Source organism: Scaptodrosophila lebanonensis, unplaced genomic scaffold (assembly GCF_003285725.1).
Source record: "Scaptodrosophila lebanonensis strain 11010-0011.00,11010-0021.00 unplaced genomic scaffold, SlebRS2 tig00000138-arrow-arrow-pilon, whole genome shotgun sequence".
Classification (NCBI taxonomy): Eukaryota; Metazoa; Arthropoda; class Insecta; order Diptera; family Drosophilidae; genus Scaptodrosophila; species Scaptodrosophila lebanonensis.
In genome coordinates this window covers 1385772-1403707 of record NW_022060587.1, presented here as the reverse complement: position 1 = coordinate 1403707, position 17936 = coordinate 1385772, and the positions used below count along the sequence as shown (strand labels likewise).

The window sequence follows — 17936 nt, the reverse complement described above, 5'->3', positions numbered from 1 at the left end:
TATTTGTGTCTGTAAGTAGGTATATATTTGTATGTATGTATTTATGTAATATATATATTGCTTTATGTACATATATGAAAATAGATAATTCATTTGTCAGGCGTCGTCGTCTATGAATCTTTGGCTTCGTTGCAATTGCTTTAGTTCCCGCGGTTCCAGGTAGATTGCTCATCAGTGTTACTTTCCTAAGATTGTGTGTTGTAGCCGTTTTGGTCGCTCCATTGTTTCCCGTCACTCGTATTGTCTATGCAGAAGTACGAGGCTGGCTGGGCACGTACTTCTCCGACGGCTGGTACTGCCACTGAGCGCAAATGATGTCCTGCTCCGTTTGATTGTAGCCAACCCTGGAGTGCGGGTGTCGAGTTAGCAGCAAGTGGGACGGAGTGAAATTTAGAGATTTAATTGTTTATTAATGGCAGTAACAAAATTTATTGAAATAAAAATATACGAATATGCAAAAAACATTTCAAACAAATAATGACAAATAAGCGTAGCGTTTATATATATTATTACTAATAAGTGCTAATCTGTATGGTAAACTAAACCACTTAAAATTTATAATACTCTATGTACAGGTACAGCACGGTCTGACAGATTATCTGCGGTGGTACTGAGCTGTGGCGTATGAGTTCAAAAGTTTTGCCATTGCAAAATTTAAAAATTTCAAAAAAATTAAATAATGAGTATATGGAGTCTTATGAATGATTTGCGATTAAAAACGCAACTATAAAATGTTAAGCGATTTAATTGTTGGGGCATGCCAAAACTAAAATAAGTCAATCATCTGATTTGATTTTGCACCAATCGATAAAATGATGAGACCTTCTGTGTTGAAGGAAAAAACCAATATGTCTTCATCGGTTCAAGTCGTTATGCATGCCAAATTTTGGCATAACCTTTCACCCTATAGGTACCTGGTATAATCGATCATATACATATGTAAGTACAACAACATTGATATTTATAGAAAGTTATTTATAGCCAATGTTATAAATGTTAACGCAATGTTCTTTACTTTGGCTTTCATTACCGGTCCTAATGCACAGAAGAGTTCAGCTTTTTCCCACATAAACAAGCATTTCTGGTTGTGGAGCCAACCGAAAATAATTGCTTCCAATAAGCTGGCAGCTGTTGCAAAAGATGATATTCTCCTAAAAGTTATACAAAGGTAGACAAGGTACGTCCTAAAGTAAAATGAATTCAATAGTCACCCAATCTTTCGTAACATTTGCTAAACTTCAAGTAAAATGATTGCGACTGAATGAGAATAAATAAGTATTTGACATATCGTTGTAAGTTTTATCGAAATAACTCTCTTTAAGGAAGTAAGTTTATGGTGATTTGCGAATTTATAAAAGATCATCGAAAGTTTTCATTGACATTGGATGTCTTCCAAACATCAATCATCGTATTTTGAGTTGCTCGCTCGGTTTGTTCTGCACAAGCTGAGGAGCAAGTCGTAAGTTTTATCGAAATAACTCTATTAAGAAAGTGAGTTTATGGTGATTTGCGATTTTCACTCAGAAGCATAGGCAATTTGATTTATAAAAGATCATCCAAAGTCTTCATTAAAATTGGATGTCTTCCAAACATCAATTCATTGTATTTTATTTTGCACAAGCTGAGGAGCCGTAAACTACCTTACATTATTTGAATAAAAAACAAATGTTTGTCATCGACACTCGCTTAATTTAGTAACTTGAATCGGTCGAGGGCATGAAAAACCGATTTGTCTGAAGGTACTTTTAAACAAAAGGATTAGGTTTGCGCCTTTTAAGATTGTTTGCTCTGGAACGCATCTTGTAGAAATGAAAGAACCGCACTTAATCTGCCAACTTCTGCAAAACTTACTGAACACACCTACACACAATTATTGGAGACTCGCAAATGTAACTCAACATACTTCCTTAAAATTGGGCATATGAACCCTAAATAGAAATGAACTAAGCCGGACTAAAATCACACACTCAGCATACTCGTACACACCAACCAACTGAAAAATCTGTATTAAATAAACCGTGTGCAAAATTGAGGGAAGGTGATGTAAAGCTCCATTTCTGTTCATGGCTTGGATGACTATGGTAGATGACTATGATGCGGTAGTAAGATGTGGCAGTAACAATGGTTTAACGAATTCTTTAAAGTAAAAAAAAAGTACAGTCTTTTTCTATGCTATCGGTGCCAAACACCGCTTAAAGACGCCCGTACACCAGTAGCTCGTTGTAGTATCCTTGAGGCGGTTGCGCTGGGAACAGCGGGGGCGGCGGCAGGTCGCGACTTACAGGAGTCTGCAAGCTGTTCCACACAATACGCGGTCTATGGACCACCTCGCGCAATATATTGACTGCCGCCAGGCCCACGCTGGCCAACTTTACGCCAAAACGATGGAAGCCCTGTTTTAGGGGTGCGAGCGGTGCGACTGCGGGCGGCAAGGAGCGGCCCTCCGCATGGGCTAGAATCTTGGACAGAACGTTGCCCACGTCAGGGGGCACATACAGCTCAGCCATACGAAACTCGGCCCCACAGTGGCCGCTACCATAGAAGAAATCCTCGAACCTCTGATGCGCAGAGCAGGGGCTGCGTTCCTGGAAGCATGTAACCTGCACAACGTTGTAAAATATGGCACCTAGGGTGTTGGCCGTCTCTGTGTTGGCGGCTTGCAGGCAGCGGCGGAAGCGGGCGTCGCAGTCGCAGTGGGACCTCGTAAAAGTGCCACGATTGCAGAGCCCGCGTCGGCACTCGCCTACGTTGAGGACGTCGGGGCACATGTCGTGTTCGCGGCAGCATCGGTCCTCGCGCACGTGCACGCCTAAGTCATCATAGCTGGTAGCAGCAGTGCCGGGTCCGCACCACTTGGTTCCCGGATAAATGAAGCCGAGGCCGCCGCGAAACTCGTGGCCATAGGAGCCCTGTCTCCGACAAACCTCCTCCAGCTCCATGACGGACTCACGCGGCACCTGGCGTATACGACGTGGGTCTGATTGCAGCAGCATGCGTTGGATGTCTCCGCTGTTGGTCAAAAAGAATTCATGCTAAGATTGCAAGGATCCACCAGATCCACCTCACTTACCGATCCGTGTGCATTTTACAGAACGGGTGCCGCGAGGAAAGCTCTACCATCACTGTCATAGTCATATCCGAGATGAGCACCGCCGAGCTGGAACTGGGCGGCAGCGCCTGGCTGAGCAGGAGCAGGACGAGCAGGAAAAACAACTTCATGAGAGTGCGACTACTGAAAGTGAGAGAAATAAATATGATGGATCAGTCCAAAATCCTTTGTCAATGAAATATTCCGTTCTATGAGAGCACTGTGTGTTCATTAAATTTGATTTAAAGCATGAGATCACTGTCTATGAGTTGTAAAGAAAACTAGGTTCAGATGGTACACAACCTCCACAAGCCATGAATAAATCAATGTGTAATACATACTTGTATAGTATGTTTACGTATGTACATATCTAAATTGAATTTCCATCTTCACATCTCCACTATCGTTAACAAAGCCAAGGGTGTACTTGTTCTAATTAAACGATGGTCCGAAGAATTTAGCGACCCCTATACCACCAAGTTCTATAGTACGGCCAGTGCTTGGACACTGCTCCTGTATTTGGTGTCCTCAGTATAATTGCTTCAAGACCACATTGAGTCGGTCAAAAAAAGATTCCTTCTTTTTGTTATCGTGTTTAATAAATCTATGCTAAGATCCAGAGGTACTAATAATTGTTGTGCCAACTGTATATTTCTAATCTAATATACTCTTGTACCTTTCAGGTATATCTTTGTTGTAGTTGTAACACAATCGCTACGAATCGGTCCGGACCTTGACCCCATTACAAAATGTTAGAATTCTTTCTGAATAGTAGTTTTTAAGCCTATTTCAATAAATTTCAGATTTTAGATATTTGTATACCCTGTACCCAAAAGGAAAAGGGTATACTAGTTTTGCGCAAATGTATGTTACACGCAGAAGGAGGCGTGGCAAAAGTATATATATTCTTGGTCAGGGGGACAAGCCGAGTCGATATAGCCATGTTAATTTCTTAAAACTTTACATAAACATATGGAGACATACATACAATCATGTATGTATGTATTGAAATTATAAATATATAAATAAATTTATGTAATAATTTAATTATTTTTTAAAATGAATTTTTTAACTATTTTGTTTTTAATTTTTTCTTTTTTGTGGGTACAGGGTATTTATGAGTTAAGCTCACTCGACTCTAGCATTCCTTTCTCGTCGCAGTGTTTTTTTTTTTTTAAGGTGACTTGTGAAACGCGTCAAATAACTATAACATTTGTTAAAGGAAAAGGAATTTCTTAGATTAGCAGAATTATTGTGCTGGCTATCAACAGCGTTCATTATAAGGCAGACTGCCGACTCCCGTGATAAGACTTTTCAAAAATTTTGATTTGCTATGTATAATAATTTAAGTATTTCTCCCAGTGTATACACATATACATAAGTACTATATTTTTATACCCTGTACCCAAAGGGTAAAAGGGTACATTAGTTTTGTGCGAGTGTACATGGAACACACAGAAGGGGCGTTGCAGACCCCACAAAGTATATATATTCTTGATCGGGATGACAAGCCGAGTCGATATAGCCATGTCCGTCTGTCCGTCTGTATGAACGCAAGGATCTCAGAAAGTATAAGAGCTAGAATAACCAAACTTGGTATCAAGATTCTCCTGAGCCCGAGAAAGGACGAGTTTGTTAATTTTTTTTGATCCACCCCCCACTCCCCCCCTATCGTGATTTTCTATAACTCCCGTAATTCGTGAACTTTTGTAGTCACATTGAGTTTGTGATTATATATCCGTATACCAAGTTTCATTATGATAGGTTGATCAGAAAGAAAGTTATAGCCATATAACCAGGCCCAATGCACACATACATGCATATGTACAAGTACACAAACACGCATAGACACGATTCTGATGTAAATGTAAATATGTGTATGCATGTATGGAATATTTTTTGTTTAATTTAGGTAATTAATTAAATTAAATTAATTCATTAATTTAATTTCTTTTTTTGTGGGGTGGTACAGGGTATTTAAGAGTTGAGCCTACTCGACTTTAGCATTCCTTTCTTGTTCATCATAAATTGTACAAAACTTCTTTGCTGAATATCTTCTACTTATCTTCTACTTTGAAATACTCTGTACATTTGTGTAGAATAATTATGCGTGTATGTGTGTGTCTGTGTATGTCTCGCGTGCCTGTGCAAAGCAGTAACAACAACAGCTGCGGGCACTTCTTGGTCTTATATACATATATGGCTATAGCTTCCTGTTAAATCGGTGTATCATGATGAAACTGGGCATACGGACTCATAACTAACTGGAAGTATTCTTCCAATTTCAATGAAAAATTCCAAGAAATACGGGAGTTATAAAAAATCTGTGATTGCGGGGGAGGGGGTAGGGAGGGAAATTCCAAAATACACATTTTCTGTGTATTCACATAAGGCACCTGGGATTTGGTGTCCCTAGGTCTTATAGTCTCCAAGATATAGACGATTATACGAATGAAAAATCGGGAAACCCCCCATAAGGGGAAAGTGGGGAGGAAAATCAAAAAAAAAATAAAACAAACTCGTATAGCGTACACACATAACGCATCTGTGTGCAAAGTTTGGTGTCTCTACCTCTTATAGACTCTGAGATCCAGGTGTTCATACGGACGGACGGACAGACAGACAGGGCTAGATCAACTCGTATCGTCATGCTGATCAAGAATATATACACTTTGTGGGGTCTGCCACGCCTCCTTCTGCCTGTTACATTTTCAGCTCCCGCAAACCTAATATACTCTTGTACATTTCATATTCATATAATTAGTTGTAATATTAGAGTAGAGTGCTGGCGCCTTGAGCTGAGGCCTTCGCCACTACTTACATTCCTTGGATATGTACTATATGTAATGATAGGGATCGATTGATGGTCTCGTGGCGCCAATTATGTATGTGTGTATGTCACTTGCTCGTATAATAACAACAACGTAAGGTGAAGAGCCATTAGGCTTAGAAGCGCTCTAAGTTGTTTTGAAATGCACGTACAGAGTGCTAGAGTGATCTCTGACTATCTTAGTTGATCTCTGATTGCATATCAGTACTGAGGTCATAAGCGTACTTCTAAGACCAGCAACCAGCAGTTAAAGCAAAAACAAACAAAAAAGAACGCATACCTATTTGAATTGATTTCTTGGCGCGTCAAGCCGCGACCTGCCCCACGGCGACAGCGCGAGATTTGTATAGGTGTTGTCTTTATGTGTCAGTCGTAGTCATTGGTGGGGCATGGTGTGCTTTTGTTTTTTAACCGTGACTGTGGCTGTGAATTGGACGTATATTGTGGGACAACTTGTGCGCAGCTGCGGCGCGGGTGTGGGACAGTGTTGTTACCAATTTTTTTTTTAGTTAACTTGTTTTTTACGCCGTTAAAAGGTGAAGGGCACATATACTCGTATGCGCAGACGCTATAGTGGACGCAGTCGCTACCGCTGCTAATTAGCCAGCACCTTCGCGGCTCTCACCCTATCCGTCCGTCGCCGTCGCCGTTGCGGCGCCGCAGATCGCCCTCACCGTCACTGTCATAAGAGAGCAGTGGCTTTATGGCTATACTTGATGTCCCAAAAATTTGACTGTACTGAGGGTTGCATCCATCGTTCTGTTAAGCTTCCGATATGTGTGGCAAATGTAAATGGCTAGTCTCAACCCGGCTCATGCCTAAATATGACTGTCGCTAATTTACATACATATGTATATCACAAACACAAGCTCATATACACGTACATATGTATGTACATGTATGTATGTTAGAATGGTAACATTGGTGCTTTGGTTGGCAAAGGCGTCCGTGTCCGCGAATTAGGAGAGAAACAGCAATTGAAGGTTCTAGACAGTGCTGCCAACTTTTAAAGGGAATTAAAGCTCTTTTTGGCGGGAAGGAGAGTAAAATAAAAAAAATGAAAATAGAAAAAGAAAAATACTTTTTTCTTATAAGGTGCGCTACAAACATCCGTAAACAGCAAATAAATAATCGCAAAAGCCACCAAAAAGAAAACAATTTCAGCAGGAAACGGCTTAACATGTGTAATTAGAATATGCCAATGCCAATTTTAAATAAAGCTGCTTGAACATTTTTCCCTTTTCAATAAGATTAATCTGTTAATGATAAATATTCAACATTTGGAGTAACTTTTGAAAATGTTAGGACCTTAAAAACAGTGGAAATTTAAACAAATAATTTTTTGTTTGCATTTATCGAAATCTAGGAACGTAACTCCGGCGCAATAGTCCAATCACAGGATTTGTGTGGAGTAGGTCCGAACACCTGCTGTTCGACGAAATCTTAACGCAATTGCAGCAACACCACAATTTATTTTCTAATTTAAAAATTTAATATTCACAACAAGTAGTTTTTTAATGGACACATTTGTTAAAATTAGTTTTGAATACTAACAAGGACATATACAAATTTTTCTGAAAAATAGTCTCTTGCTGGCTTCAAAAAAACAACACAGAAATATTTATGTTAATTGCTAGAACAACAAATTCATAAAAAACAAATCATTTTAAGCTTCTGTAACATATGCTCTACAAGTATACATATTTTTAAAATCATATAAATTTTCAGTAAATTGGATTTTAAACGCGTTTTGGCCAAAACAGCCGCTGCACGACGACGAGGCATTACCTTGGATATGACAGCCCAGGCCGAAGTCAGTGTTAGTCGCACCTTTGCTGGTCCCAGGCCGCAGATAATCAATGATGACATTCTACAATTGTACCCGGCACAGCGGTTGAAGCCGTCCATTATAAGTAATTATTATAATCTGGTTGGAGCTACATACATATCTCGGCCAAACTGATTCTGTCAGCAAATTGCAGACTGCCGCTTAAGCCAGTAGATCTGATTATTAGTTTTTTGCTCTCTTTCCTAAACTTTGAAGTTTGATTTATTTATTTATTTTGCAAAAGCATTTAAATATTGTTACTTATATTGTTGCTTATACATAAACAAAGTAATACCTTAACAAATAAATTTAAATTTCAAAATTAACAACAAAATTAGCGAACGATACAGTCGAGCAAACCCGACAGTGGAATACTCTGTACCCAAACAAGCTTCCGTCACCTAGCAGAAGCAAAAAGATGAAGAAGAGGTAACTTGATCCTGCAGCTTGTGGGCATAGTACTAGAGTGACGTAATTACACGTATATATAGATTACGTGTGCAAAAATTGGTTTACAAGTATGTAGCTTTTGAAATGTGGACAGCATTGACAAAATTCTGTAGCGGGAAGAGGGGGAGGACAATCAAAAAGAAAAAAAATAAACTCGTACAGACTAGGAACTAGGAGCGTCTACATAGCAAGTTTGGTTTATGTGCGCTCAGCCGTTTCCGAAATCCAGCTATTCATCCAGACAGACGGACGGACATGTCTAAACCGGTTTCTATCGTCATGCTAATCAAGAATACTTGTATATACATACATATACTTTATGGGGTCAGAGATGATTCCTTCTGCCTGTTACATACATTACACAAACCTAATATACCCTTTTTTACCACAGAAGGAGGCGTGGCAGATCAGGATGACAAACCGAGTCGATATAGCCATGTCCGTCTGTCTGTCCGTGTGGGTGACAACATATACGCAAGGATCTCAGAAGTAACAAAACCTAGTATTAGCAAAGTTGGTATCCAGGTTCCCCTAAGCCCTAGACAGAACAAGTTTGTGAATTTGTTCCGATTCTGCTGTAAATGGTTGCTGTTGAAATTGTACATAAACATTTATTTATGTATGCATCTGTTGAATATTTTATATTTAATTAAATAAAGTAAATTAAATTAAATAATATATAAATTTATAAATTAATTAATTCTTTTGTGGGGTAGCACAGGGTATTAAATAGTTCATCCCACTCGACTTAAGCACTCCTTTCTTGTTATACCCTGTACCCAAAGGGTGAAAGGGTATACTAGTTTTGTGCGAATGTATATAACAGGCAGAAGGAGGCGTGGCAGACCCCAGGATGAGAAGACGAGTCGATATAGCCATGTCCGTCCGTCCGTCTGTATGAACGCAAGGATCTCAGAAAGTATAAGAGCTAGAATAACCAAACTTGGTATACAGATTCTCCTGAGCCCGAGAAAGGACGAGTTTGTTCATTTTTCCCGATGCGCCCCCCCCCCCCCCCCCCCCCCTATTCAAGATTTTCTATAACTCCCGTAATTAAATTGGAATTTTAAACTAAAATTTGGTAGACACATCCAGTTATTATATATCTGTATACCAAGTTGCATTATGATAGGTTGATCAGAAAGAAAGTTATAGCCATATAACCAGGCCCAATGCACACATACATACATATGTACAAGTACACAAACACGCATAAGGCACGATTCTGATGTAAATGTATGTATGCATGTATGGAATATTTATACCCTGTACCCAAAGGGTACAAGGGTATATTAGTTTAGTGCACATGGAACACACAGAAGGAGGCTTGGTAGACCCCACAAAGTATATATATTCTTGATCAGCATGACAAGCCGAGTCGATATAGCCATGTCCGTCTGTCCGTCTGTCTGTCTGTATGAACGCAAGGATCTCCGAAAGTATAAGAGCTAGAATAACCAAACTTGGTATACAGATTCTCCTGAGACCGAGAAAGGACGAGTTTGTTCATTTTTTCTGATCCACCCCCCCACTCCCTCCCAATTACCGATTTTCTATAACTCCCGTAATTCTTGGAATTTTGAACTAAAATTTGGTAGTCACATTAGGTTAGTAATTATATAACCGTATACCAAGTCTCATTATGATAGAATGATCGGAAAGAAAGTTATAGCCATATAACCAGGCTCAATGCACACATACATACATATGTACAAGTACACAAACACGCATAGACACGATTCTGATGTAATTGTAAATGTATGTATGCATGCATGGAATATTTTATATTTAATTAGTTAATATTTAGTGAATTAATTAAATTAATTTAGTTAATTAATTTAATTAAATTAATTAATTAATTTAATTACTTTTTTGTGGGGTGGTACAGGGTATTTAAGAGTTGAGCCTGCTCGACTTTAGCATTCCTTTCTTGTTTATATTTAATTTAGTTAATTAATTAAATTAATTAAATTAAATTAATTAATTAATTTAATTAATTTATTCTTTTGTGGGGTGGTACAGGGTATTTAAGAGTTGAGCCTGCTCGACTTTAGCATTCCTTTCTTGTTTTATGTTCGTATATTTGTCATATGAAAGATCGGTGCATAAATCACTTTTAGTAGCCGCAATTTTTTTCTCATAACGATATCACAATAAACTGTGGAATATATTAGTTTTTCAGTTATTTTATTTTAATGTTTTTATTTTAATGCTAATGCCATTTTTATACATAAAATGTGGGAGGCGGCTTTGGGTACAAGGTCTATATGAAGCGCGTGAATCCGGCATTCTATTCGTTAATGTAAAGTATATTAGCTTCAGATTCAATAAAATGCCATTTATTTTATACTGCATGGTAAGTTGCTAAGTACCAAAATAAATAAATAACCAAATTCAATACTGTTTTCAACTCTTTTTGGTAGAAGATTGTGAATGGTAAACAACTCTTTCGAATGTTAAAAGACAAAGAGTCGCTTAAACAAAACATTTTTTTTTCGGCATGGATATCATATGGATAATAGGATTAGTGAAGGAACAAAAGTGATTGGTATTGCTACTTATTTGACTCGACCTGATCTTTCGCACTACCGTTCAGGCGTTACGAGCTATTTTGATGTTTTTGCTAATCTGCGACTGCGCGCCGGCGCCTCAAATTCGTCGTGGACGGCATCGCAGTCGTTCGCATAATTTTCAATGTCAATGCTTTTTAGTTTCATGGCATCATGATTTTGGCTGGGTTTGCCTGCCTGCTCGCTTTTTGTTTTCGTGTTTACCTTTTACACTCAAACTCGGCCAGCAAACCAGCAAAACAGACCTAAAGCTACGACGCATTCTGCTGGCCAAGTACAATGACCGGGCTGCGACGATGTCGGCACTCGTTTAAGTGTTGAATGCTCAGCCTCCCGCCCCTAGCCACTCGACCCTGTCGTTCACATACTGAAAAACATGCCAGATACATACATATATGTACGACTATATACATACACATGTTCCTATGTTTGTAGATTAACCTATGGAGCTAGCGTCAAATCAAAAAATGTTTTGTACTTTCCATTTCATTTATAGTATGGACTCATTATGCTTGGAGATTACTTGTAGACTTAGAACTGAACCGACTGTCCAGTCGAACATTGGAGCATGAAAACCGCCAAAATGCTTAATCTATCTTGTGATCCAAGTGGTTCAAATAACTTCAACATACAGTAATATATCTGTACATATGTATATCTTAGTGGTACTAACAGGCAGCTCATGCAATTATTTGGTACGACACTTAAGCTCGTATGTTACATTGAACCAGATTTGGACCAGTTGAGATCGCCTTTCAAGGGCCTTACATACATATATGTATTATATAAGCATTTATATTCTAGCAGTTGGGTATTGAAATAGAAATTATGTTAACATAAAAACTTAAATATACTAGTACTTTATTTTAATTGGGAACATCATTTGGCACATTGAGAACCTTTTAAGTGTTCTGAATGGTACGGTAACGAAAACTTGTCTGTCAAGCTATTCCGCTTTAAAAACTCGTACCTGAGATGGTTTAAATATTAAGAATACTTTAATAATACATCAGATAAAAAAAAGGTCTAAACGAGAGAGCATGTGACAGTCCCCCCTGTGTCTTATGAATTGTTATCCGCGTGCATAGCAGAATCAAAAATAAGATGAAGAGATGAAACGTTTTCCTATAACTGACCTATTTATACGATTTTAAAATAAAGGTGGAAAATTACATGTAAATTACGAATGCAGTGTAATTTATGGTGCTTCGAATTACGGACAAAGCTCTGTGGCGCAGGAATGGGGGGAATTTAAAAAATAAAATAAACTCGTGTTGCCTGGATATTAGAAGACTCTACATACCAAGTTTGTCAATGTGGACTAAGCCGTTTTCGAAATCCAGGCGTTCATCCAGACTGAAGGACATGTCTACACCGATTTGCCTCATCATGCTGATTAAGAATATACTACATATTTACTTAATGGCGTTGGAGGTGCGTCCTTCTGCCGGATACCACTCTGCAGAAACCTATTAAGTCTACCCTTTTTACTCTACCGGTATATTCATTATCCGTAGAAAATTCTCCGGTTTCGGAATCTTTAATGAACCATATGTTTTGATTTCGAAAAATGTGCACATTGATGAACGAGAAAGCTTAAAAATTAACAGAGAAACAGAGCTGAGAAACATTTAAATTTACTGCCTTCACTCATATCATTAAGTTAATAATATTAAACACCACCTGAAAACAACATACTATATTATTTATGTACATTTCAAATGCAAAAATTGGTATCGGGACCAAAGAAGCCGTTGTCCTGTTTAGGACTGCTTAGGAGAATACGTATTCCAAAATTGGCTATTCTAATAAAGATTAGAAACTTTCCAAACTCTTTTCGTTCATACAGAGCGGAAGAAACATTGTTATGTTGACTCATCTCGCCATACTGATTAAGAAATACGTAAATACACCAATCCAGCATACCCTTTCGCTTTCAGGCTCAGAAAACTTGAAAACAAACCCATATATTTATTTAATTAAATTTGAATATTAAGAAAACCACCACAATACTGTCGAAACGAATTTTGAAAATTAAAGTTTTACGTATATTTAAGGCATACATACATGTATGTGTTGGTTGTAAGTATGTTTGTGTCACAATACAATATTTAATTAAACAGTAAGTGTAGCTCGTACATGTAAATAGTATGCTCGTACTTAGATACATGTACATATTTTATACGAGGTCTGTTCAAAAGAAAATATGAAGGTTTTGCTCACTGTTTTCTTCGCTTACAATGCGTGGTTCAACATGTGTTCTTGCCACCAGGTCGTAAGGAGTACTACAAGGAAGTTATGGAACGTTTGTGTGTATATACATATCTCTATATATACAAGTAGTTTGTTTAACAGAAAAGGTGAATTTTGAATACCTTTCAAAAGCATTTTTTTATTCATCAATATCCATCATGCCCCAACAAGGGCGTAGGCAGGGGGGCAAACAATTTTTCCATACAAATTCGACTACACGTTAAATTTTATGACGCACTATTTCGCCTTAGAATGGAACTGAGTTGGATTTGTTGAAGTTTTTTCATTGATCATATGCATAAATTATTTTTTAAATGCATCGTGCATTATTAAGTCAAAATTTTAATTTTTCGGCCCCCTTTTTGGTAAAAGCTGCCTACGCCCTTGTGCCCCTACAAAGCAATACCCCTCAGTTATAATGCAATTAGGGCTCCCTGCGACTTTTCCTATTCCCAAAACTGAAGAGATCAATGTAAGGAAAGCGTTTTGCCACAATTGATGAGATAAAATGAAAATCGAAGAGCGAGCTGATGGCCATACTGAAAAGCGCATTTCAGAAGTGCTTCGAGGATTGGAAGAACGGCTGGCATAAGTGCATTATATCTGAGGGGGATTACTACATATAAAGGAGACAAAATGGATAAAATGATGAATAAATAAATACTTTTCAAAATAATGCAAAATTGCGCTTTTCTTTTGAACAGACCATGTATGTATGTACATTATAAGAGGAATGTCTACATTTTTGTCACCTCTGTTTACATTATCCAATGTGGTTGATGGGGGAGCTGTGGTGAGGGGGAGACTGCACATACTTTTCAATGCTGGCCAACTATCAAGTAAACACGAAAAAGTCAAGAGCAACCGGTACAAGCAATCAATTAAAATAGGAGAGGGAAAAATACATGTTACAAACATACATGCGAGACATGCAATTGATGCGCTGCTACTTGATGCTCCTGCCTCAAACCCTTCACCTGGCACCAGAGCAACAAAGCAGCAGAGCGTCCAACTTGAAAGCGCAGCAAAACTGGTTTAAAAGTGCTTCAAGTCGGTGTTATTGTTGCCCTTGCTGTTATTGAAGTGCTTGTGGTATTGTTATTTTCAATGTCACGAGGGACGACAAGCTATGCAACTGATTCTGATCGCACTCGTGCTCATGCCAGCCAGGCGAACAGAGTTACAAAAAAGTCAGTCAACCCATTAGGCTGGAGGCGTCCCAGCAGACACATGTCGGGTCGGTCAGGTGACTGTGAGGACCAACACTGACTCATTCCGCTCCGGATTAATACAAGTAGTGTACTGGAATGACCACCTCTCTGACATCTTGTCATCGGGCACAGGAAGTTGTATTTTGCTTGTAGTGCTGGACTAAACTGGGCTGCGGTTGCATTGGGGAACAGCACGTACGATGGCGTCTTCAGGCCTTAGCTCGAATCGGGGTCAAGTTTGAGAGTAGTTTGACATGCGGGAGGCGGCAACAACAGAGTAAGCGCTTTGTTCGGTGACCGACCAAACAGACCCATCTACTGTACGCAGTCCGTCAACACATAAGAGCATAAGACCGGTGGAGGCCACTTTCGTCTCGTACAGAGTTTAATGCCACGTTAATTAGGAGCAGCGTTCCAGCTTAGCTTACGAGCTTTACGTGCATTTCGCTTTCAATCCGCAATTCGCTTCGCTGCAACCCGTGCGAATGTACGAGTGTACGAGCCGTTGCAACAAGTAGCGGGAGCTGTGGCCAAACACAGAACCATGACTTGGCAGCATGGTTAGTTAGGCTAGAACTTGACGACGACCTTGCGGCCAACAAAGCGGTTGCAAATGTTTGCATATGGTGTATGCATGCTAATCATTGAGCAAACGAGCCAACGAGCAAATGTCGCAGATCTTTGCTAAACGCAAGCAGAGCCATCGTCTTCTTGGCTGTCTTGACCGTTGACTAGATGATGCGAAGAACGTAATGTGTGGGTATGTAGGAGTGTCTACTCGTATATGCCTCGTATGTGCACAGCTGGGTGCGGCTGAGGTGGCTAAGCAATCTTATCGGCAAATCTACATGCTAAGTAAAACTAACGACTGACAAATATTTGGATATTTTGCTTGTTGTATCTAAATATCGCTGCCGACGTCGCCATCAGAACTCTGGGAGTTCCACTTCGCTGAATTGACGACCACAAGTACACTTAACACAGTAAGCCAACTGTCCAGGCGCAGGTATCCAACTGGCTTGCTCTAAAGTTTAAACACTTGGATGTGTAAAAATACCAGTACATACGATATAGTACTTCTGTATTACCAAAGCTCAACGGAAAAAAAGATCCGTCGAGAGGTCTGAGCTTAAGTCATATCAATAACCTTAGGATTGCAGATAAATACATACATACATATCGATATTGGTCCTGGAGCCTCCGAAAATGGTAGCGAACGCACGAACGCGCGATCTGTGAAAACTCGTGAAGCTTTTGGGTCTGTTTTTTCCAGCATCGTTTTTGAAAATGAAAGGCAGATTGATGATGAAAATGCCATCAATGTATTTGCAATTATAATTGGGTGGTGTTATTGGATAAAACGAAGGTGCCTTTCCAATGAAAATGATCTAATTTGAGTTTTTGCTTTCATTGCAATTGGACATCTCGAGATGGAAGTTTAAGCCATCTAATAGGCTTGAACACCCTGAAGGTCATTTCGGCGGTATGTCAAAGAGGACTCATTCGAATAAGAAATGGAAATATTTTGAATAAAATAAAATAATAGAAGTTAACCTTTCAAAAAGGCGAACTCATATGAATGGCTTACTCTGACCAGAATACAATACTACTATCATATCATATTTATTTATATTATTTATTTATATATATTTTAATTACTTAATAAGTGTATCTGCGTAGTTTAACAAAATAGATGTTCTTATAAAGTATATGTTCCGAAAAGAGGAGCCTTAAATCGAGGAAAGGGATAAAGCTCTTTTTTTAACTTGGCAGCACTGCCCCTGTTAGCTGTTTCGAATTTTGCAGTATTTTATTTATTGCTTGTGTTTTCTGAACATCTAAAAGTGATTTGTTCGATTTTTACAATGTCCGAAATTATTCAACAAAGAATAGTATATGTATATATATAAAAAGTCGTTAAGCCTGCCAAATATATAAGAAAATTTATTTGGTTTGCCTTTTATTTTCGGTTCTACTAGTATGTCAGGCTTTTACGAAGCAATTGGTTTCAAAGGCGATGTGCAGTGTGTGTTTGAAACTAGTGTGTACTTTAATTTTTACATTTATTTTTAAAACTATTAGTTAAGCATCGTTATTTGATCATGAAATTGAATTTGTACGTGCTCTAACCGATTCCGTGCATTTGCACTCAGGACACGAGCTTCCGAATCGTGCAGGCGGACACGACCCGACTTAACTCTGTTTGTATTGGCATGTCTATTTCGGCATTCACCTTTCACTCATTGACATTTAGCGGGCACTCGGCACTCGGGTGGGTTGGATGGCCTTCACCAGGCTCCATCCCCACGCACGTAATGACCTTCAAAAGCAGTAGCAACAACAACGACCACAACAACTACAGCAGCAAGGACGACCCAAAGACACGTGAAGCAGCCAGTCAGGGTCATTAAGACACGAGCCGTCCCACTTACACTTAATTCTCCGTCAGTTGTGATGGCAACTGTGACAGTTTTGGTGAAAACAAAACATTTAAAAAAAAACAAAACAACATTTTTCACGTGTTTCCTGCGGCACTCTTTCTTTACCTTGGCTGCCACAGCTCCTTACTTGACTCAAATTAATTGGAGTTTTTGGAAAAGGCCCGCTTAGTTCGAAACTAATAATTGTAACTAGCAGGAACGGTGGCAATGTTTAAAAGAGGACGACCTGCTCTGTCGCACACGCGATTCCGTTCTTTAGCCGAAGCTCACTACAAAACATTTCCGCAACGCGTTTGCGGCGCGACTGAACTTGATTCTGGCGCGTCGAGCGCTGTTAAACTTGGACTTGGCCAAATTAAAAAATCCAAAAACAAAAACAGAAACAAAATGACAGCTAGCAGAAGAAGAAGCAGCAGCCGCCACCACAACGGCTAGAAGTGGTGATGGCACAGCAGCGACGGAGGCTGCAGCATGCCTACAAATCGAAGATGAAGTCCAACGCAGCCAAAGAAGTGCAAAAGCCGTTTAAGTCGAAAGCTCGCTCTCAGTCTGTAAAGAAGCTCACGAAACAATATTTTTGATTTAGCGGACCAAAAAGCTTTTTTCGCGGTCTTAACTTTAAGCGCTTTTGTTTCTGTTGCAAATTTTATGAATGAAAAGCTGTCTGTGACGTCAATGCAAAGGCGCTGTCTCTGCCCATGGTGTACTGTTAAAGGGTGCCAAAAAAAGGGAAGTTTTTGCTCCTTCTTCGCTTTGCTTATACATACGTCACATACTTAAGCTCTTAGCCCGCAATTTAGATACAAATCAGTCAATTGGCCTTAATTATGATCATATTAATTTAAAAATGTGTGCAAGACGTTGATTCCAGCTCAATTTATAACATTTGAAAGAGACGTGGCCATACCCTCATAAAGTGTGTACATACATATGTACATTTTTGATCAGTATAGCGATCGATTTGATATAACCATGTTAATTTTTCTTAAAAATTATACGTATATCTTATATATATTCTGTATATTCTCCTATACAAAGCAAACTTGAGATTATTTCGTTTCATCGTGATAATATACATATGTATGTATGTCTGTGGTTATATCCCTGCCAACAGCTGTACAAAATGAAAAATATACATAAACGTGTTATAGGTATGTATGTATTTTGTTTTATTTTTTAGTTTCATTAACAAATTGAATAAAGCAATATATTTAATTTTGTCCCCAACAATTTGTTAAATACACATACATATGTACATAATATAG

The 17936-nt window shown here is 38.8% G+C and overlaps 1 protein-coding gene across 2 annotated transcripts; it reads right to left on the bottom strand.

Annotated features, from left to right (window-relative positions):
* On the bottom strand, nucleotides 1-16928 carry LOC115629283 (acidic phospholipase A2 PA4). Of its 2 annotated transcripts, none has more exons than XM_030525716.1 (4): nucleotides 16777-16928; nucleotides 3071-3232; nucleotides 2557-3009; nucleotides 1-344 (listed from the first exon to the last, which is right to left on the bottom strand). In XM_030525716.1, exons 2-4 carry the CDS (start codon nucleotides 3217-3219, stop codon nucleotides 245-247), a joined length of 702 nt encoding a protein of 233 aa, XP_030381576.1. In that variant the 5' UTR covers nucleotides 3220-3232; nucleotides 16777-16928; the 3' UTR covers nucleotides 1-244. The 2 variants fall into 2 exon arrangements, with proteins under 2 accessions (XP_030381576.1, XP_030381577.1); XM_030525717.1 differs by having other exon boundaries at nucleotides 3071-3229.
* Between the last annotated feature and the right edge of the window lie 1008 nt (nucleotides 16929-17936).